Genomic DNA, 24,399 nt, shown 5'->3' on the forward strand with positions numbered 1-24,399 from the left:
CCGACTGTTCTGATGCCTTGTTTAATTTGAAATGAAAATCCACAAAACTCACATCAAAAACGTAGCAACAACAACAATCGGCTATGTTATGACATGGCTCCCATGTGTCTTTGTTATTGTTTATATGTGTTAGTAAATGAAAGTTCTAAACTGTTGTAAAAAACTGACAGTCTCTTGACAGCCTTTTTGAATATTTAATAGAGAGTAATGCTAAATCATTAAAATGGTTTTTAAAAATATTTTAATTATCGGAAAATAAATTCTGTAAACGCAGAATCGCTCTATTTTGTATGAAGAATGCAATTAAATTATAAAAATATTGAGTGACTAATTAGTAGAATTAGAGAAACCGAAATCTATATTTCTCCGACTGTAGTTGCCTACATCACCATAAAATAGTATATTACGTTCTTGCAAGTTTGTTGTTTTGGCAAGTGTGAGCTTTGCGGAACGAGCCGAAGGCGAGTGGAATAATCATACAAACCGTAACACAGTGTAATAAACTGAATTTTTATGAGAATTCTAGTCTTGAATTTCTAAACTACTGCGTCGTGGAGGCCTCTTATTTAAATTCTGGTCTTTTGCCTGTTAGTTAGTATACATCATATCGATATATTTTTCAGATACTCTAAACACAGAGTACAGAGTGTATTGCAAACATGGGAGAACTCAATCAAGACATCAAGAGTAGTGTACAAATTTCTAGAGAAACGCTATATTCCACGACTAGAATCGAATTTTGAAATAAAAAATTTTGTGCATCCGACAACTGAAATACGAGCTATTTTGCCATGATTTTTCATTAAGAAATGTCAGTTTTTCCCGAACTATATATCGTGCGGGAAAAAACTTCATTTCTTTGCGATTTATAGTGCGGGAAAAGAATTACATGAATTTTTCTATGACTATACGATTGATTAAATTTAATATGGTGAATGTGAAGTGTGTATGTTTTCAAGTAAATTGATGTGTTTTGTCTATTTCAGTTGTCCGATGCACAAAACGTTGTTCGTACCTCGACAGGAAATGGATTTTTTCAGCAGCACACGTCCTAATTTTCCTTACTCGCTTCGCTCTTAAGGAAAACTTAGGACTAGTGCTGAAAAAATCGTCATTTCCTGGCTTGGTACGAAAAATACTATTGACATACACGGGTGAGACACGAAGCCACAACAAAAAAAAACTATTTCGTTACAAAAATCTTGTACTTCTTAACATGCGCAGATAATAGAGAGTAATTTCTGATTTTTATTTAAATATTCCCGTTCTTTACACAACATTACATCTAAAATATAAAATCAGCTAAATTCAAATACCTGAGTCCTACTTTTTATTAAAGTTTCAACGTAAACTTTGAAAAACACTTATCGCTGAATTACAAGTAATGCAAACTTTAATGGAATGTGACGTCCTTGCTCGACACACATAACACTGGTATATACAATTTTCAAAGTTTAATTGCTATTAATTAAAATTAAACGATTCCAGCCAGTGTCGCTCAAATCTTATTATTACATTTTGAGACGGCACAACAAGAGCGAATATTTCCTTCACATTTTATGTGCCGTTCGGCGAGATAAGTCCCATCGATCGATATTTTAGTCGTATTCACATTTTACACACACAAAGCCTAATTATATAATAATAGCCAAAAACTACAACTAAATGTGTACCGTTCAGCCATAAATCCAAATTATGGCAAAACTTAAATAATTACTAAAATCACGCAATCCCATGTTATGTGTATTACATTGGATGTTAGTGTATACTTACGTGGAATACAAAATAGTGAACCAGTCTGTGTATATAAATATAATGTAACCGAATGTTGCTGTGTGTAATAAATACGAATTTCCAGACTTAAACACAAGAGGTAAAAATAAAAATTTATTGATTTATTGTATCAAAGGAGCACTCTTTCAACTCCAAAGGGATTCAAATAATTAAGTTTACTTTATACTTTATACAGTTTTTATCGCAATTTTTTTTTCGTTCAGCCATGGCGTACTTTTAATAATGTATTATTAAAAGTCGCTATACCTTGTATGCGATCGTTTTATATGCTTGTACATTTTACAAGCGTATAATGGTCAGTAGAGAACGGTTTGGCTCAGTGGTAATGTACCGGCCATGGCCTTCCACCAAGAAAATCCGGATTCAATATCACGGTGCGGGCAAATTCTGTATAGCATTTTTCCTCAATGTGCAGCATGAAAGTAACTTCTTAATCTGGGTAGTTGAGGTGTTTGGTGCCCTCAACGAAACGTACATAGAAGAATGACATCGATGACGTAACCCATTCACAATGAATTCGGTGTACAAATATCTGAAGTCTAGCTTCCGACAATCATTGATACTCCTAACCACACTGACACTTCTAACCACACCGGATATTGATGCTATTCGCAGTCAACTGCCAATAGTCATTATCGATACTATTCGCAGCGCAAAATCATTTCTCATCAATGTGAAGGCACAATTAGTCTGCGAATAACATTAATATTGACTGTTTTTAGAATTTTTGGTTAAAGTTTTGTAAAGGGGTGCAAGAGTCTGTACAATCGCAGTTTGTAATAGGCAGCAAAAATCTGTAATGTTACAGTTTGTATTTGTAAAAGGGATCAACAGTCTGCAATGTTACAGTTTGTAAATAGGAGCAACACTCTGTTATGTCAAAGTTTGTAAAAGGTATTTGCACTCTGTAATGTTACAGTTTGTAGAAGGGAGCGACAGTCTGTAATGTCAATGTCAAAGGGGTCAACAATCTGTAATTTTACAGTTTATAAAAGGGATATAAACTATGTAATGTTACCGTTTGTTATAAGGAGCAACACTTTGTAATGTCACAGCTTGCAAAAGGGGTCAACAATCTGTAATGTTTCTGTTTGTAAAATGGACCAACAGACTGTAATTTCACAGTTTGTAAAAAGGATATACACTCTGTAATGCTACCGTTTGTTATAGGGATCAACGCTCTGTTATGTCACAGTTTGTAAAAGGGATAAACAAACACTCTGAGCGATTCTTTTGAAAATCCACTTATCAAAATCGGACCCATTTCGTCTGGGATGGAAATATACATGGTTTGATAGATCTTTGCCAGTAGACCTCAAAACAGGCCTCACACGGTCTCGAGCCACACCTGGTTGCTGGTGGAAGATCTCCGAAGTTGGAAAAATAGTGATTTTTATCCGAATTTTTTGGCCATTATAAATGATCGTTTCGGTTGAGAGTGGGCTCGTTGGAAAGCTAAGCTTAAGTACTTTCGGGTCATGCCTAGTTTGATTAGATTCATTGATATATGTTTCCAAAAATTTGCAATAAAAATTTTCAAAATCTGTGTGAACTTTAGACTGGTCTGGGATGGTACTGATGACGCTTAATGTGAACCTAACATGCTAGTCGTAACACGCATTGTCTAAGCTTTCCATCGATACCTCATTTGCAGTGCTGGTGATTGCTGGCAAGTTTTACGAGTAGCGGTTGTACTAACATAAAATTCTGTTATGTCGGCAATCACCAGCACTGGAAATGAGGTACAAACGGAAAGCTACGTAAGCTATGTTACGACTAGCATATTAGGTTCACATTAAGCGTCATCAGTACCATCCCAGACCTTTCTAAAGTTCAAACAGATTTTGAAAATTTTTCTTGCAAATTTTTGGAAACATAAATCAATGAATCTAATCAAACTATGCATGACCCGAAAGTACTTAAGCTCAGCTTTCCAACGAGCCCACTCTCACCCGGAACGATTATTTATAACGGCCAAAAAGTTCGGATAAAAAACACTATTTTTCCAACTTCGGAGATCTTCCACCAGCAACCAGGTGTGGCTCGAGACTGTGTGAGGCCTGTTTTGAGGTCTACTGGCAAAGACCTTTCAAACCATGTATATTATATATCCATCCCAGACGAAGTGGGTCCGATTTTGATAGGTGGATTTTCAAAAGAATCTGTGTTACAGTTTATAAAGTATAGTGACATTCTCTAATGTTACAGTTTGTAAAAGGGAGCGACAATCTGTAATGTTACCGTTTGTTATAGGGAGCAGCACTTTGTAATGTCACAGTTTGTCAAAGGGATCAACAATCCGTAACGATACAGTTGGTAAAAGCATTAATATTGACTATTTGCAGATGACTGCGAAAGGTCACTTCGTTAAGTTATAGGTACTTTAGTGTCATTGAGCAATGAATCGGTATTATTTGGGGAGAATACAACTATAAGCCAGCGAGGGAGCATGTAGACATCGTAATTCTTTGTATAACGAGATTTATGCGTTGATCCCTAGCTAAGTGGAGAATTCAATAAGTGTCTATAGCGAGTTTCCCGATCACAACAAAATGAAAATTTAATTCACCCTCAGTTTGACCTCAGTAAGGAATCCTTGCTAATCTCTGTTTCGTGTCCTTAAATAACAACACCGCTGTGCCAACTTTTTGTTTTACATTAAATCTCCTTGTTCTCCGACTCCATCGTAAATGCATTATAAAAACGCCTTTCTGTCCGATCATTGTTTTATTGTTAATGTTCCAACACCTACTGACAAAAAAATGTGTATTTAAGTACAAAATCAATGAACTTTATAAATTTATAGCAATGTATGGCTTCGGAGTATATTAGTGGGGGCCATTTTCCATCGCAAAACAATAGCTGAATGAAAATGCTACGACATTATAAAGCATTACAATATATACACATACAACCCCCACACCAACAGTGCTCAATGTTGTTGTGTTTGCTTATAGAAAATGTTCGGGTAAATTGAGTGTAACTTCTGTCGGGTTGAATAGCCATAGAAGAAAAATTGCGCCCGAAAAAAAAAACTGTCGGGGTTTACTCAATTAAAATTTATGTGTTTGGACGATAACAGGGAATCATTGAAATGGTATTTTCTATGGTTTAGTCGTCTAATTCATCTATTGATTACAAGCAAAATTGTATGGAATTAGAATTAAACGAATTAAATCTTACGTTAGGCTTGCATGCTTGATGATACAAAAAAAAACTGTCAGAAACAAACTTTGTACATTATTTAGTTCGCCAAGTATAATAAATAGGTTCTCATCGGCGGATGAAACAAACAGCGTTTGTGATTGTAGCAAAAAACATTCACACACAACAGATGAAAATGATGTTCTGGGATGGTTTAGACAGAGTCAGAAATGCTAATTCAAGTTTTCCACTAAACAGAACGATTCAAAGCCCCGTCGAAACGGAGGCATTTAAGTATTGCGTTTTACATTAATTTAACAGATGGTTCGCTTTACATTACTTGATGCTGTCTAATGAAACGAAAAATGGGGAGAATATTTAATCTTATTTTCTATAACAAGATAAGCTCGTTTTAAACGTTATTCGATCAGCTGGATTTCATATTAGCTACGCCCATATGGCACACCGGGCATAACTTCTATGAATTAATTCAGGCGAAAAATCATCAGACTTTGTTCCTTCAGCACGCGCCTCAAGAAGAAAATTTGTTCAATCCGTGTAACTAATCTTTCAATCAAACTTAAGTAAAACAGGAAACAATCGGAGGGAAAACACACAACTTTCTGTTTGTAATACAAAGAGTGAACGTAATAGTTTTTCTTGATGGAAAAGGAGACTTCTGTAGTACAATGTTTTACGCTACATACATCATTCCATTATTCCCTTGACTGTAAGTCGTGGGTCTTACAACAGAAAATACACCGTACGTAACACGATGACTATGATGACTAAAAATGTATGGAAATGTGATGAAAAAACGTTAATGTAACGCAACACGTTTCTGCTGTTTGGTAACACGATACATAAAGTAAATCTCAACCGACTTTGAAAAAAAAAACGAATAAATCCTCAGGTCAAGTTCAAAAATGGAAAAATGGATGATATCGGTTCAAGGTTCAACCATCTCACGGTTGGTTTGAAACGAGATTAAATAGGGACCGCCGACCACCAATAATTTTTTTTCATATTTATAATGAGTGATGGACAAGAACATCACAGAGGAAAAAATTAGCCCGAACCCCTGAGCCGTTACTGAGAACCAGTGGATGCGCTACCACGAGCAGTCAGACACAGCCTGATCACAAATTTTAATGGGGATCGGTAGAGGAAAAAAATTCTAAGATATACCGTGTAAAAATTATTGCTTTCGGTCATTTGCTCTCGGAGCAATAACTGTTGAAAGTCAAAATTTCACCATTTTCGAAGAGTAATATATCCCTGACAAAGTGACCGACCCAGCCAGTTAAGATTGATTCTAGACGCGGTTGGTAAGCTCTTTCGAATGACGAAAAAAAAAAATTGAAAAAGTTCTTTTATGTTACATTTTTAGAGAAGTTACTTTTTCCGCTACCCTCGGTGAAATTTGGCCACTTCTGTACCTTTCTAGTAGCCTTATTTCAAACTAATTTGTCGCTTATATTGTAGCCTGAAGAATAAGCTTTTCAACGATACCAAACATGCTATACTTGACCTACAACAAGTACTGCTGATGATTCAGTTTTTCAATCGAAGTCACTCTACTCGCAAATCTGGAGCCCTCGAAAACGAAATTATTAAATTTCAAGACGCAAATTTTTTTGGTAAAATTTTTATTGTTTTCAGTCAAATTTTTGTTTGTAAAAACTATTTGGCAGATGATGAGGAAAACTAAGCCAGCTTGTTTGAACTAATTGGGGGATGTACAATTTAATTTTTGCGTAACTAAGCTGAAAGCGTCAATTCTAGCGATATCATTCTTTTTAGAAATTGTGCTACAAAAACTGCGCCACACTTTTCTAGTAGAGATTTTTTTGTGATATCACTCGTTTTGGAAGTTTTAAGTCAACAATTTGACTAAAATCGAAAATTTGACGAAATTTCAAAAAGCACGACGAAATTTCAGAAAAGTTGACGAAATTTCACAAAACTTACCAAAATTTCACAAATTTTAACGAAAATCGAAAATTTGCCGAAAATCGAAAATTTGACGAAATTCGAAAATTTGACGAAATTCGAAAATTTGACGAATTCGAAAATTTGACGAAAATCAGCTATCGGCGTGTAGGCGAGAATATTTTAAAAATAATTTGGTTACGATATTGGACATTTTGACGAAAGTAGAATTGTCGCCTATACTTAGTTGTCGCGTTCAAAAAAAAATTCTCTGTTTTTTTTGGAGTTAGACTGCGTCAAGTGAGGATGTTCTGAGCCATGATAGTATTTTTCTTGTCATATGATTTTGCCTTGTAAACAAAAGCGAATAAACCGAACAAAAATTAAATTAACGAGTGGGAAGTTTGCGGCTAAAATTTAAGTTTTTTTGAAGACATACTTCATTTTTTAACCGGGGCATATCATAGACCCAGAGTTCCCACGGGTTAGGAAGGCTCCTAAAATTAGGAATTTTAGGAAATTCTAAAGGCAATTTTAGGGGTATTTTAGGAGATTTGGAAGGTAATTTTAGGAGAATTTTAGGAGGAATTTTTTTAAATATGGGAAAGGTTGTATAAGTAATTTCCGGAGGAATTTTTGCTCTGTTTCTCTGTTTCTCATACACTTCGTAAAATACTAAAAATGTTTAAGAAAATTGACAAAATTTTTTTTTTTGTCAAAACATATTTTTCCTTATGTAGTTTAATAATTGAAACTTATATGATTTTCTCTTTTCTGACGCCAGTCTCGACTAGCCAGCAACTGATCCTTTATCAGGTTTTTCTTGTCGACTGCGCCTTTCGAATTAACAAGATTCACCATAATTTTGTTTCCATCATTTATCAGCTCTTGTGCACTAAAGAGCGGAAAGTTTTTCTGAACTCGATTTTTTTTTTGTGAAGATGCTTTATTGCGATTATCTTCCGCCTCTTTATTCTTAAGAAGTCCTACCTTCTCGACTTTTTGTTGTTCGAGAAAAGTAAAGTACATTGGAGCACATCTGGAAAATACGTCGATTCATTAGGAAGTCAGTGACGTTTATATTATTCAATGTGTCCTTAAACGTTCGAAGTGACACGATAGTCGCATCTTCTAACAAACTGCGATCCTCGATAATGTATTTATTTTCGCTAAATCCACGTTCAGGATCGCTATTTTCATGACTCAAAGAAACGAGTGTTTTCGCAAGTTGAGTCAGGTTCATACAGAAGTTCAAATTCATTGCCGCATAATTTTGCTGTTTTTACCGTTTTTAGTTTTTCAGTATTATTAAAAAATTTCTTCGAGAGTGTGAGCTCATTTTAGGAATTTTAGGAGTTTTAGAAGATTTTAGGAGGATTTGGTCCATTTTATGAATTTTATGAATTTTAGGAGGAGTGGGAACTCTGTAGACCATAACACTCTAATGTAAGCATAAAACCACACCTGTATACCAGAAAATGAAGTTATGAAGCTAAAATTAAGTATCGATTTATAGACCTGTTCCAAGGTTATTTCAGCTTCAAAACGTCATCCATAGCGAAATAACCAAAAAATTATTGTTGACGAAATGTTCGCAAAAGCGTTGAGGTTATGGTTCTGTGGATGCTCTCGTACGTTTTCAGCTTGTCAGAAATAGTTTTTACCATACGATGAAACAACGTTTCAGAACTTTTCGAAGATTTTCAGTGAAACTAAACAGAATTTAATTAATTATTTATGAGAAAGAGAGATAAAGACCGTTCTAGTAGTTCATCTTCTAATTATGTTTTTATGGCCATCAAAATTATAAAATCAATAAATCTTTAAAAAATACGAAAACTATTGAGAAGTTCAGACAGTCATGGGATCTGACCCACCCAACATGTGTGACTTAGTTTTGTAGAGTCTACCTATGAAAATAACAACAACGAAAAAAAAAACCAATACTAGCCAATTTCAACAACATTCCTTTAACATATCACTGGCAATCCGGTTTGATTGATTTATTTGATCGGACAAAATACGAAAAACCTTCTTTCTCTCTTTCTCTCTGGGTAGCAACCATTCTTAGTAGACTTTTTGGATTGCAGAAACTTTTTCAAATAAAAATTCTGGTGTTTTTTTTTTGCCTGTGTGTACTAGTACTATACATTTCCTTTTGTGAAGAAGAAAATCTAATTTAAAGCGAAAGAGGAAAAAACATTACCGATTATTACGTGCAGATAAGTATTATATATTATATATATATTTGTGTTTAACGTTAAATGTTTATACGATTGGGAAGGTAATATTTATTTTGTTCGACAGATTCTATACAGTCCATGGCTGTGTATAATATAGAGTCCCAAGCGAATATGCCAAACAAATTCACTAACTAAACCTTTAAATCAGATTGAAATCCTTTTTATGTAAATTCTACTCAAAAGATCTTCTACAGTTAACGTTGTTGAGTGAAGATTATGCGATCATGGGCGTGCATTAGTGCTTGTGACGCAGGTCTCATTACAAGGAGAAGCAAACATCGTCGTTGACGATGGGATATATTGAGCTAAAGAGTTGTTTACATGCCTTACTCCCCATTGAAAGTAAGAGACCCCTGCATGTTTGTTTCGATTATAAAATCAAAAAGATTCCTACAAGATTGTTATATCATCACCGAAATGATTCGCTATGCTAATGTTCGGAAGCTAGAGTGCCACGCTCGGTGCCACGGTCATTCTCCAAAGTTGACAAAGTATTAATGTCATCTCACGATATCATTTTCTTCACTTTGATCCGTCCCTGCTATTTCTTTATCTTCAAAAATTCATATCCGTTCCTGAGCAGCTTCTGTCGGAACTGGCGGCACATCTAGAAGTTTGCATGGCGTTTTCAATTTGTTGTAAATCTTTTCCACTCGATCGGTTAATCGAAGCGAATATTTATTTAACAGTACTTGGAGCATTGACACAATCGTCTCCGCCAGATTCACAGGCCATTCCGGGTCACGCGTCGATTAGAAAGGATTCATTAGGTCAGTAAAATAAAAACTAATCCAAATGTGGTAATGACGGCTGTGACAATAAGGATTTTCATTCCAAGGTGTTGCCTTTCGTTCCACATCTCGGGATTACCCCGTTCTTCCACCCAAACTTCTTGACTCTGGGATAGAGTTGGATACTCCATTTGAATGATTGCAGAGGAAATTTGATGAGACGTTCAAAAATGATGTCACCTTATCAGTTACAATTTTAAGACTACTACTTTTCAAGGCACAAGATGACATCGAATTGAGTCGACAGCCTCAAAACATCAACAGCCTCAAGACATCGGTTAATCGGAAATCAATTAATTTCACTTTAACAAAGGAAATTAAATTTAACACGAAAATTAATCGACATCTATCATCGCGGTTCGATATGCTATCGTATATAGAGGTGTGCGCCGCCGAGTTTTCAGCCGGCGGCGCGGCTGAGCCGAGTAAATGAAGACGTCGCCGCTGATACAAAATATTCAGCCAGCCGCCGACCGCCGCCGATGTTTTTCGTCGGCTTGAAAAATTTGAATTTTAAATTTCATTAAATGTTAGAATTATCAGCTGCACAATCGATTACCAGATTTTAATTATTTAAATAGCTATCACTCCCAAGACATTTCTGATTTTCTTAATAAGAGACTGTTTTTTACGTATACCTATCGGAGGTTTCATACTATGAAATTCATAGAGTACGCTTTGTTCCGAAAGGGCTCTCACTTGTTGATCTACTGTTCCTAAAAACAATTCTTGACTACGGAAGGCAGAGGGATTCTTTTGAAAAACAGGCTACCGAAATCGGACGCATTTTCTAGTGGAAGTTTTTATACCTAGAAAGGACTTCGACCCTAGAAACCAAAACCACTTTCAAAAAAATTCTTCGAAGCTTGTGTGGCTAGCGGGAGGTCGAAAAAAACAAAAACTTGGACTTTTCTCATAAAAATTTCTCCAGTTACACTAGCCGTAAAGAGTCATGCGGGGTGTCATTAGAAACCTCGAGAAACTTCTGTAAGAACAGTGTAAGTTCTCAGTCTCAACTGCACATATTTCAGTTTTTTCAGTAATTTTAAACCCAATAGGTCTCTATTCGGCTCAATAGTACATGTGATTACCTTTCTAATGACACCCCACACGACACTGTACGCTCGTGTAACTGGAGAAATTTTTGTAAGAAAAGTGCAACTAGGGAACAAGATCTATCGATCCATATAAATGCGATAAAAATACTTCCGATTTCGGCACACAGACCTTTAGGAAAATCACTCTCAATGCGTTTTTGAGAATGCGAGTGTAAGTCTTTATAAGTAACTGATGGGAGGATATTCAGGTTCGACAAAAAAACAGAAAATGCAAAATTACATAATTCACTCGTAATCAGTAATCACTAAAAAAAAAGAAAATTTAAATTTCCTATAAAATGGATCGGCGCGCTGCGGCTGAGCCGAGCCGCCGATAAAAACTTGTTATGGCTGGCCGCCGCCGGAACCACTACACTCGACTAGCCGCCGCCGAGAATTTTCGCTCGGCGCACACCTCTAATCGTATAAAAACTTCAAACTTGCTTAGGTGCGCAGAGAAGTCTAATTATCCAATACATAAATAACATCTATTTCACTCTGCTAAGCCTCTCGTCTCGTTACACAATGGTTCAAAATACCTTTAATAGGCACCGGTACTTTGCCGAAAAGCATACATTAGGGCGATTTTTAAATACTGGATTTTAGTTTACTTTTGATGATGTCTTTCCACCAGAATCCTTTTTCAAAAATGTACGAACGCAATTCCGACCACGAATGTGTTAGCTTTCAACAGAAAATAGATTTCTCAGAGCTGATCAAACGACTACAACCAAAACTAATTTTTATTTAAAGCTAACAGATTCTTGGTCGGAATTGCGGTAGTATATTTTTCAAAAAGGATTTTGATGAAAAGATATTAACTAAAATGACATACGAAACACGCAAATGTATGCTACCATTTTAGCTAAGTGCCGGTGCCTCTTAACCATCATTGAAAATATTAGCTACGTAGGGACCCATACGATATGTGAACTGCATACACTTAAATTAGTCCGATATGACATCCTAATGACGGGTAACTTGAAATATTCGCTCACTTTATAAAATGTAATCCTATTTATGAGTTAAAGGTCCCTCCTGGTAGATATAGTGACAAAGTGACCAATTTGTGCTTGTCGCGTAATTTTTTACTGAATACAAATCTTTTCACAGAATATAAAAATTGCGGAAAATGTGAGGAAAATTGAGGAAAATAACAAATCAAATGCAAAACAGTAGCTCGTAGATCATACCTGTCATATTTCGAAGGCAGGATCGTGAGACAGGACCATCGATTTTCGTGATCCTTCATATCAATAATCTTCAAAACCTTCACTTTTCTTTGCTATTTGTAGTTGGTCGAGAAAGGGTTCCCGTAGACATGCTCTAAAAACAGCTAAAAAGCTTATCAGTAACTGTCCATTGGACAGTGTCCAATCTCTTATCTCAAAAGCTTTTAGGGCATTGTTAAAAGGGGTAAAATATATGGAAATCACTTAGAATTCACGCCGTAAAAGCGCACCAGTATTTGAATTTTAAGTGAACGAATGAATAAAAAAAATCAAAAATACATTTTAACACTTCCTTATAAGGGGCGATTTAACGCTGCGTAATATAGACCTTAATGTTACCATAGTGTTACAAACAAATGTAATGTGATGGAAAACACTTGTTCTAAACGGACCGTCTTTTCCGTTACCAACTTTGATAGCAGTTTACACAATAAAACTATTTCATTTCAATACTAGAAAACGCTTTATTTCTCGTGACAGAGTGAGCTTCAAAATCTGAAACAATAAACGACACGACCAATATCTTAGCATTATGATAACAAAAAACTTGAAACAAATGATCTGCTTACATTTAGTATTCAAGACGCAATCGTTTACAACGGATTTTCTCACTTATTTTGATTTTAAATAAACGTAAAATAATTCAGAATGTGATCAAAATATCACGATGTTACGTTAAATTCATAAAGGTTACACTGCGATGTTAAAATTCTACTAGGTCTGACCACTTGGGCCTATTATTGTGAGTGATTTCCTTTGCCTGTAAAGTGGTATATCTGTTGTGGATGATTGATTTCAGTCAATTTCGATTCTTCTAGCTCGAACGAAGTGTATCGTCGAAAAAGTCACATAAATAACTATTGTTACATTATTGAACAGTTGAACAGTTCTTGATTTTGAATAGAATGATTTCTAACTTCCATTTGACTACGACATTTTCGTCATGAAAACTACGACCAAAACATGTGACTCGTATGCATGGTCGGTTTAAAGTGTTCAGCGCCGCGCCGCCACTGCTAAACTCGAAATGAACATATAATCCTCCTCGTTGATTTGGGACGTTATGGTTGTCGACACTGTGGCATCGTCATACATAAATTCAACTTCGAATAATAGTGGTGCAGCAGCCGACCAAGCGGAAAGAGACAAGCACAACCATTACATTGACTTGAAGAATCAATTCTGCTTCACGCCACTAGCATTTGAATCCTTTTGATCAATTGGTCCGGAAACTATGATATTTTTGTCTAAACTGGGGAAATTAATGAAACGCCAAACGGGTGAGCCACGGAGTCTAGAGTTTCTCCTTCAGCGTATATCAATAGCGATTCAGCGAGGAAATGCTGTGAGCATTCGAGACACTTACTGTGATAATGATGGTCCGAATTTTTTCAAGTGATATTTTTCTTTCTTCTACATTGTTGCTATAAATTATTAAATTATTTAATTCATATTTTGTAAATAAAAAAAAAGCATAATAAAAAAAATGTAAAAAAAATCCTCCTCTGCTCGTGTGTGTTTTCTCATCGCGCATTGACTATTATAGTTTATTTCTATTACACAACCACCTGGTGAAATGAAATTCTCATACGATTTTTCACACGAGCTGAAAGTTTTGACAGATAGCCCATACATTTTGTATCAAAATTTCATTTCGCCGGTTGGTTGTATACTTGGCTTTACAATTAAATTATTTTCGACGTGGAAAAATATTAGTCAAAGCTTGTGGGTGGATGTAAACCTACAAAATGTGCTCTCAAAAAATGTGCGAATTTGTTTGTTCAATTACAATAGACTCTTATTATCAAAGGTGAAAATTTAAGAGTCACGAAGAGTTCCCACATTAAAGCAAACCAAATCGAAGAAATTCCGCAACAAACTCTCACACTGAATTCTTTCTGTTTTTTGTTATTCATTTTTTTCTTCCTTTCATAGGCAAATTGTGAGACTTCATTTTACTTTATAAGTAAATTTGAATTGGAAATTTTTCAGACAACTTGCGAAAAATTTTTCATTGTACAAATCAAAGAGGTTTTTTGTGTCTCTTCAAAGAGCATTTTCCTTTGAACTCAATGTCTCTCTTTAACTGTAAAATGGTACAGAACAATCTAACGATGGATTTTCTTTGCTAAGTTTGTAATACGGTGATATAACAACAAAGGTGCAACACAAAAGATCATTGACTTCCTTATGAAATGGATTTTTTTTAGATAACAAAGGAAAGTGTTTATTGTCTGTGTGTTCGGTTCATTTTATTTTTTACGATTAAACGAAAAACTTTTGATTTAATTAATATATAGGTCGTAATTGTGGAATTTTGAATTTTCCCCCATTTTCCTAATTTTTCCAACAAATACTTTTGAGAAAATTTAGGAAAATGTTTTCCCAAAAATATTCCTTAATTAAACTTTCACTTGAGTCATCCATATAAACACTCACACATTGATAGCAATCAATAGAAAGTCATAGAAAATAGCCTAGCAGCTCCAGCAGCTCATAACTTATTAGACGATTGGTTCAGGCCTTGACTGACCTAGCTTAGGCTTCTGGTTCTTTCCTTTAGTTTTTTTATTCGAGTCGGATTATCTTTCATGAATTTGACTTTTAAATGATTCTGGTATCGAATAGTGTATTATGGATCTATTATCTCGAACCGGTCCAATTACGAACCAAAATTCAAACATTCTACTCTCTTGGGCTATAAGTGTTCATTCATCAAGGAAATATCAAAAATTACCGAAAAGGGAGCGTCGAATCTCCACGCAATGTCCCATTAAACCCATTAAACTAGTCGTAAATACCTTTGAAGTATAGTTGTGGAATGATTTGCTCTTACGATTGGCGGGAGTTTCAATGTAATTAAAATTATGAAACGTTGCTCTTTGTCATATAATTCTGTTGCGTCATTATTACCTTCCTACATCTCCAAAGTTAGAGGCCATTGACTTTCTCCAAGTTATTGTAGAGAGATGCGTATATAGAACGTAACGTATTAAGTTTTGTGTCGGTTTATCCATATAGCAAAGCTTCATTTGCCAGCTGGTGTGGTGCGGTGTCTGTGCCATTTTATTCGTTTAGCATTTAATTAATTTAATTAATCTAACTTGTTGTTCTTTTGTTTTATTTTCAGAGATAAATTCCACATTTCCACCAAATGAACTGAATGACAAAGCCGAGGATGAAACAGATGTTCTGTATCAAAAGGGAGCCTCGTTTAGTGCAAAATTAGACAGTTCCGATATAATAAGTAATCATTTATTCGACGATACCAATGTGTCGGACGATAGTGATTCGGACGAGAACTTTATGAATAGCATAGTAGCCCCATCAAATAAAGTGAATAAACCGAGTGATAAATTAACAAAAACGACCACCCAAACAACAACAACAGCAGCAGCAGCATCAGCATCACAACCAGAATATAGTTCTAAAACGACCACATTAATCGATTCGCTGCAAATTCTGCCACACAATGAACGTCGAAGCAGTAGCAGTAAAAGTGAAATTACCTATTATTCCAAAGAGGACATGTCTGTTTATGACGATGTGAACAATAATCGATTAAATTTAAGAAGTCCAAACTCAATTTATCAAGACAATTTGGCCTCAGATACGAGTGATTGGGATATCCATAATAATAGTTCAAAGGGTTCAGTACACTATCAGGTGGACGACGATATTGTTAATAGAATATCTACCACAAAACTTCCGTCGGAAACAATTACAAGGGTTGATAGTCTTTCAGATAACAATGGAACGACTGTTATATCGGACAAAATGGTTTCAAAGTAAGTTTAAAATTGGAATTCCATTCTACACATTTTGCTTTATAATGCACACTACAATGGTTTGGTTAATTAGTTTTGTTTTGTGCATGTATCATGGAACGACTATCTTATTAGAGAGCAATTGTGATAGATTTATCGTTATTAGATCTCTCGTTGGGGATTGACAGGAATGTGTTGCTTTCTTATTTCAAAATAAATTGAATATTTTCGAGGTTATTTAAGCCCGTGATGCTTCAGGTGAATTTTAAAAATGTTTATTTTGGCGCCGCTGTTTTTTTTAGAAAAGACCGGGGACAAAAGAAAAATTTTCTCCACTGAAACTGAACTGTCAATTCTCAGAGTGAGAGAAATGCGATACCCTCTATAGCAAACAAACTTCGTTTTGGCGCTGTCAAAGTATCACCTTATTCCTTTATTTGTAGGACCATTCACAGTTGACTAATTTCTGATTTTAAATGTAAAATGCAAAGACTACCTTTTCCTTCCCAACTTCCTACACCTAACTTCATTTCATCATATTTCCGGAACGAGTAGTCCAAATTTCATCCTATTTCCTAGTACTCGATAAAAACTAGGAAATGGCACTGAACTCGGTCTCGCAAATTTCCTCCAAACTATTACTACTTAGCTTGCTTTAATTAAGTCAGTGAAAGTCTACAGAAGACATGCAAATATAGCTCTGACAAGAATACTCTTTAAATACTCCACTTTCTTTTTGATGAAAGAGGAGCACCACGTACAAAGGAAAATACCTTCCACGCCAGTTCCATTAAAGATTCACCGGTACACTTCAAGTGGAAGATATTATAATGAACAAAAATATTCAAATAATCATCGAAAAGTTTGTTATATCTTGGGCCCTTGGTTCCCTTGGAACCTTCGAAGGGTTTTCTAAAACGGACTGGATCAAATGTTATCGACAACGACTGCAAAAATAACCTATGAGCTCTGTCTCATCTTGTCTTATATACGGGGGAATTTTGCTAAAACGAATAAAGTTAAAGATTTCGTATCTTTTATGGTTTCTTGGTTGCCTTGGCTCGAAATCTTCAACTTTTTATTGTTGCCCTTGAAGTGAAAATGAGACACGTCTCAAGAAGCTAAAGGAACGAACAGGAAAGTTTGATCAAAAGTATCTTCATAGCCTTGTCTCTCAGTGTTACATGAAAACTTAGCAAATCTGAAATGATATATAAACCTGATCAAGCTCGCAGGAATTACGCGTTTGCTCCCATCATTAGAACTATCGAAACGGAATCTAAAATGATAAACCTTACAAACCTAGTTCTGCTATTTTCTTAGCGCAAATTTTCATTTTTTTTCGATTTTTCTCGTCAAGATACTTCATGTCATCTTAGGGGCCATTCACAAATTACGCACGCACCAAATTCGAAATTTCAGACCCCCTACCTCCCCCCTTGCACGCGAAAATGTATGGAGAAAATTTCAAAAATGTATGAAGCGTACGCTTTTGTCAAACCCCCCCCTCCACCCTTAAGAGCGTGCGTAATTTGTGAATGACCCTTATCTTCCAAAGACATGAACTACATCCACTTAAACGTAAGCGGTATGAAGGAAAGTTTTCTGGTCATTGTACGAAAATCTGTTCGTCAACAACAAAAAAGTAGAAGCTTTAAGTGAGTCTTAAAGTGTCCACCAAACTTTTTCCAACATTTTCGCATAAACTTTGAAAACTATAAATACAGAATTTGAAATGAATATGACTGTCTAAGTGCAGTTCGTAACAATATTCCTCATAATAATTCCATATTTTCTCTGTCTTCACTTCCTGCAAAAGTGCTTTTCCAAACTTATCAGCGTTGCACACTGGATAGGTACTATCTCATTTTACAAAATTTTCGTTCGCTCATACCTAATAAATCATAAATGATGATTCTGTACGTGCTGTGATCCAAATAAAAAAAAGGAAAACCGACACATAAATAAAATTCTCTATGATATATCTCATTAGTCATTTTAAAGGCTTGCCGATGTAATCCCATTGATTTATATAATGGCATCAGCCAGCCACACAGGAGAAATGATACTGGTGTAGTAATACCTTACAGTATAACCATGCAGACACAATTTTTTTTTTCTCGTTCGTTCGTTCGTTCACAATGTTGTTAGAGATTTTTGTATTTCTTTACATTACATTTATTATTATTGTACGATGGAGATCATATAATGGTATTTATTTTCACAGGGCGCCTTGTTTACTGGATTGTGGATTGGATGGAAAATGTGACAACATCATTGGCGATGCTCGGTGTTTATGTCCATTTGGAAAATCTGGTGTGAAATGCGAAGAGAGTGAGTACCCAGTTCGTTTTCTTTTTATTGTTGCAGAATGTGTGTCGAGAAAATTTGTGTTGTTAGGACGAGACGGCGGATTATCAACCGTTAAGCCGTAAAATGATGTGTGGCTTTTGGCGTAAAAGGATTAAACTCTTCAATTTACACATAAAATCTGTCTGAATTCATACCGTTTAGTGTAGTCGATAACGCAAATTCTGTTAAGGAACGTTTACCGAGCGAGTTCCGGCAAACGAGTGATTGGAGGTTGTTGGGTACATCGAAGAAATAATTTTCTGAAGAAGAGACAAAAAATTCCTCCTCGTCCTTCCCCACCCCACCCCTTCAAAGTTTAAATACAGAGGTGTCTTTGTAGAATTATTGACAGGGCTGTGTGAAACGGAGAGATACGTGTGATAGCTCATTTTAAAGGTAAAGGTTCAAAGTTTTTTTTGGCGCAGTTAGATTTTCCGAATTTTCCAAATCGTTTAAGACTTTTCCGACTTTTCTTCAAGTTGATGTTTTAAATTTAAGGTTAAAGTTAAATAATTTCTTAAATATGTTCCGAAGTAAACATTTTTTTTTGGTAATATTGTTCTGTATATCATTTGCTACAATTTTCCGAAGAAAGTAAAATTGTATTTTACAAAATGTAGGCGCCACATTAATTTTTCATGAAAAAATTCCATGGTTTCGCATAGGATTTTTAGACCGGTTTTTTGTTCAAAATTTTTTTCTTTGATTTTCTTGTTTAGATTGCTTTGAAATTGTAAGAAATACATAGAAACACAAAATTTACGTCTTTAAACATGTTTAAAACGTCATTTTTGTCCATTTTTCAATATCAATTTTCGATTTCTACGCCGTCAGGGAAATTTGAACCACTCCTACATGCATTGTGAACTTTGAACCTAACTTTGAAACTTTACCTTTAAAATGAGCTATCACACGTATCTCTCCGTTTCACACAGCCCTGTCAATAATTCGACAAAGACACCTCTGCATTTAAACTTTGAAGGGGTGGGGTGGGGAAGGACGAGGAGGAATTTTTTGTCTCTTCTTCAGAAAATTATTTCTTCGATGTCCCCAACAACCTCCAATCACTCGTTTTCCGGAACTCGCTCGGTAAACGTTCATTGCGTTATCGACTACACTAGTTGCTATAGTCAGTGCTGAAGACATCAACAAGATATCCCTGGATAATGTGGTTTTATATAGGGAAAAGAATGTTAAATCGCATGAAGTACAAGAGGCAGCTTCGCGTCAAAAAGAAAGATTTTGCCAAAATAGATGCAGAAACGCATACTTCATTGGACAGTACCTTCGATATTGACGCGTGGCTGCTTACTTTAGCTCTAAAATTTGCGACAAAGTAAGTTGGTGTTGTGACAATTTGGCGTCCCAAATTGATTGATTCTTTTCCCGCGGTGCCTCTCTGAGCTAGAGAGGTAAGTATTAATACAAGCTCTTTGTGAATACCAAAATGTACTGAATTTATTTTCATACAAAAACCCTATTTATACAAATTTTATTCCTATGTTGTCCATATAAATTCAATTATGATGAATTGACAATCTAAATGTATTGCACATGATATGCGTAAATTCTACATTTTGTTGGTAAGCAATATTGAACCACGCGTATCATAACTGTGTCATGGTGCAATATACTTCATAAATTGTGCATCGTTAAATCACCCAAAAATAAACAATTCATTGTTTACATAGTTTCATGTCCAGTGCGGACAGGTGTCAAAAATCAAATTTCGGTGCGATGAATCTAGTACTTCACATCTCACAGAACTCTTTCCACTTGACAACTAGCGTATTTGGATTAAATGTAGAAAAAAATCTAGGTGCTGCGGGAATTTGCCCACATCACGAGTCTTATGCCCAATTTTGTATAATTAACTCAAGTAATTCATTAATGAAACTAATTTAATTCATATTCTTAAAATGGTATATTCAACTAAGATATTTACTAAAAAAATTACTTTTCCAAATTCCGTTTAAAACGCCGAAAATTGAAAGAAACTAATTTTCTAACGAAAGTGCGCAACTGCAACTACTGCCGTTGCAATAGACAAAAATTGAGAATATTGCATAAAAATTCGATGCAACAGTTTTTTGAACAAACCGCTGCCGACACATAGTATCAATTCGATATTTTGGAAATTCAATCCATCAATATGTAACAATAAAACGACACACACAACATATACTACTTCGTCATCACAAATACATTCTCTTCATATTGCAATGACGATACGAACGAATCCATTCGAAATCAATCTAGTTACACATCAAATATAAAACTATAAAAGCGTGCGTATGTTTTCATATAAATGTATTCGTGGTCATTTTTGTGGTCATTTTTGTGGTCGACCACAAAATGTCTCTCTGTGGTCGACCACAAAAAAGACCACAAATGACCACAAACTTTAAGATGAAATCTCAGCTGAAATATTGGACCGATCACAACCAAACCGGTGAAGATCAAAAGTACTCACACCTCTTCCCCGGTCTTCCCCATAAAACCATTAAAAATTATTAGTTTTGTGTATATTTGAGCTATTTAAAAAGCGTCCTTTCGATGGTATAAACCACCGAAAGGTCACTTTTGATAGAGTTCGTACACAATTAAAACGAATAATTTTTAATGGTTTTATGGGGAAGACCGGGAAGGAGGTGTGAGTACTTTTGATCTTCACCGGTTTCGTTGTGATCGGTCCAATATTTCAGCTGAGATTTCATCTTAAAGTTTGTGGTCATTTGTGGTCTTTTTTGTGGTCGACCACACATGACCGACCACGAAACTGTCCACTAATACATTTATATGCGCGCACACTTTTTAATAGACTACGCCAAAATGATTTTTTTTCTCAATTTTTTTTACATAAAGCAGCTAAAAATTGAAAATAAAGATACCCGTGTCTCGTCTTTTGACGAAAAAACTTGAAACCGGAAAGATTTTTCACTTTATAAATTCCTGAAATATGTGATTTGCGCCATTTTCCACCCAAATTCCACATAAGGTCTTAAGTTTGCCACTTTGCAATTACAGTAGTATGAGTAGTATTGTTCACTCAGTTCATCCAGTTTTGACTGATTCACTGAATTTTGTTTTGATGAAATGTCAAATCGGGACAGTAAATTTTAAATCTCAAACAAGTTTGTGTCGAAAATTTGTAGTATTTCGCGTAAAACAAAGTGATTCAGTTTAAATTTCGCACAGAAAATAGTTCCGAGTGTGCTCATGCTAGTGTCTTAAACAGAATTTAGTACAAATTCTCCGAAATAATTTTAAAGACAAATTAATTTGGTCAAACATTGTGGGTGTTGTGAAAATCTCATTTTTAAAAGTAATTTGGTGTGAATTGTGCCATTCAGTGTTCAATTCCTTATGTTTATGTGCCTAGAAATTGCCTGCAATACGTTTCGTGCTAATTCAGTCGGTAAAATGTGAAGAAAACATACAAAAATATGTTGCCATTCAGGTAAACAAAATTATTGACATGTCTGTTGTGAAGATAGTCGTAAGAGACACCACAAAACTGATTTTTTTTTTGTCCGTTAATTTAAAAAACGATTTTTTTGGCGGAAATGCTTTTATTTGAATGTGTGCTTGATTCCGGTAAAATAAAATAGTGATAAAGTCACCACTATTGATGACCTTTAAAATGGCATCATTGGTTAAATATGATTGGCATAGTCTATTATAAGTGTGTGTTTGATTGTGTAACTAGATTGATTTCGAATGGATTCATTCGCATCGGCATAGCAATGGATAGAGTGTATTTGTGATGATGAAGTAGTAGCATAATGTGTGTGTCATTTTATTGTAATTTTAAAAATGACGAATTGGTGTTGGCAGCTCTCGGTTTACTCAAAAATTTGTTGCATCGAATTTTCATGCAATATTTACAATTTTTTTTTCTATCGTAAGTGCAGTAATGATGAACTTTTGTAAGAAAATTAGTTTCTTCGGAGGTTTTAATAAAAAACGAAATTTTGAGTAGAATTTAGAATTATGAAAATAAAAATGTAGAAGTGATTGTTGCAATTGTATCGAAAGTTGTATATTATCTTGGGAAAATGAATCAAATTGGGTTCTTTAATGAATTACTACGACTAATTATACAAAATTGGTCATAAAATTCGTTATGTGAGCCGATTCCCGCAGCACCCTGACAAAAAATATGCAAACCTCACCCCGTAAAGGTATACAGAACGAAATGGGATCCCAGAGCTATAGACCAAAATCTGGAATACCAATGTCTGAAATGAACGCGTTGGACATCGAATATGTCATTACCGGTCTGCTTATTGATCCCACATAATGCTAAATTGATTTAGTCGTCTACTTGTCAGTGGTTTAATTCCGATTTATTTTTTACCTTTTCAATATTCGATTTTCAGTTACACTGCAAAAAATTATGCCAACTTTTTGTGTATTATTCACTTCACAAAAATTAAGATACAATACAAGGCAACCACCAGCATGTCATTTCAGCAGTCAAATTAAATTCGTTTTTTATTCGAAACACAATGGAAATAAATTCAACAGTTTTCCATTTTCACTGAATCACAGGATCACAATGCTATTTTTGGCTGTTGCCAACGTCGTCTGTGCGGGCATGCACAAGGTATAAACAAAATTTACGTTTTTTTTTGTTCTGCCAAAAAAAGAGGAAAAGAAAATAAATTCCGAATCGGGATTGTTTGTATGACATGTGAAATTACACATTCACATTCTTGGCTGAGCTATAACTCCCTCATATAAGTTTGATTCATTTTACGAACTCCTTTCACATTTTATGATTCTGCGAAGCGAATGTGGTTGACAACCCACATATATCTTTTAATAATGATTCTTCGTTTCGGAAAACAAACATAAAACCGCAATTTTAGCATCGAAATTGCTTTATCATTTTAACTGGAATGATGCTGGAAAGTAGACCAATTATGTTGATACGATTTTCACGTACTATATGCCAGATAAGTCGCGGTTTGCATTAAATTTTCCGCTAAAGAGAGCTTGCACTCATACATCTTGATTTTCCGTCAAAAGGCAAATTATTTTCGTTACAACAAATTTCGTAAATGGTTTTGCGAATTATGTTCTTTACGTTTTTGGAGTGTTAAGACTCTGAATTATGTAATGATCCGCGTCTTCATTGCGAAAATGTTCAGATTTTCAAACAAAAATGGAAAATGTGGCTGATTTGAAGAGGCACCCGTAATCTATGAGTATGCTTAGATTTGGGGAATTGACTCTTGTCAGTGAGGTCGCAGGCGCTGTATGAACAGTTCAAGACACCCACGAAGAAGGGTGTTTAGCTATTTTAGCTATTTCCGACCCTGTACGGTTCGTGTAACTGGAGAAATTTTTGTAAGAAAAATGCGAGTTCTCGGTTTTCGATCACCTTTCACCAGCCACACAAACTTCGAAGAATTTTTTTCAAAGTGGTTTTGGCTTCTAGGGTCAAAGTCCTTTCTAGGTACATATAAAACTCCACTAGAAAATGCGTCCGATTTCGGTAGGCTGTTTTTCAAAAGAATCGCTCAAGATGATGGTCTAAAGTTTTTTTAGGATCTTAAAATTATCCGCATTTCCATTTTCCTGACCGTTTTTCGTGTCTCTTCGTAAAATCTGATTTTTTCGTTGTATAACTCAAATAACTTTCGATATTTAATTTTTAGATGAAAACTTAGTGAAGGGTTCTTCTGCTTTCAATTTTATCTACAAATTTGCTGAACATTGAAACATTCTATCTTCGGAAGTGATGGTCCTGGGAACGATTTTCCACTGCCGCAACTCAAAATTCTTTAATGAAAAATTCATTTTTATGGAAATTTTACTGCACATTCAGGTGATCTTTCAATCTCAAAACTGTGAGGAACTATCTAAAGCCAAATTTTACTTACAAAAAAGTTCTAGATTCCTCATCTAGAGGATCCACCAATTAGAATGTTGAGATTTACACATTTTTTTCAGTTTTTTCATGTTCTCTCCTGGACTCATGTTTTCTGTAAGATTTATGCATAAGGGTTCCTTATCATCATAGTCCACCATGCATTTAT

General features: G+C 35.1%; 1 protein-coding gene across 1 annotated transcript in view; it reads left to right on the top strand.

Moving 5' to 3' along the window:
* The window catches only part of LOC119074506 (pikachurin), a 160,696-nt gene that overhangs the window by 72,291 nt on the left and 64,006 nt on the right, over window positions 1–24,399 (top strand). The window contains exons 3-4 of the mRNA XM_037180663.1: window positions 15,364–16,021; window positions 18,228–18,334. Of these exons, the coding sequence (XP_037036558.1) occupies window positions 15,364–16,021; window positions 18,228–18,334 (765 nt within the window). The remainder of the gene's footprint in view (window positions 1–15,363; window positions 16,022–18,227; window positions 18,335–24,399) is intronic.

This window comes from Bradysia coprophila, unplaced genomic scaffold, assembly GCF_014529535.1.
Source record: "Bradysia coprophila strain Holo2 unplaced genomic scaffold, BU_Bcop_v1 contig_151, whole genome shotgun sequence".
Classification (NCBI taxonomy): Eukaryota; Metazoa; Arthropoda; class Insecta; order Diptera; family Sciaridae; genus Bradysia; species Bradysia coprophila.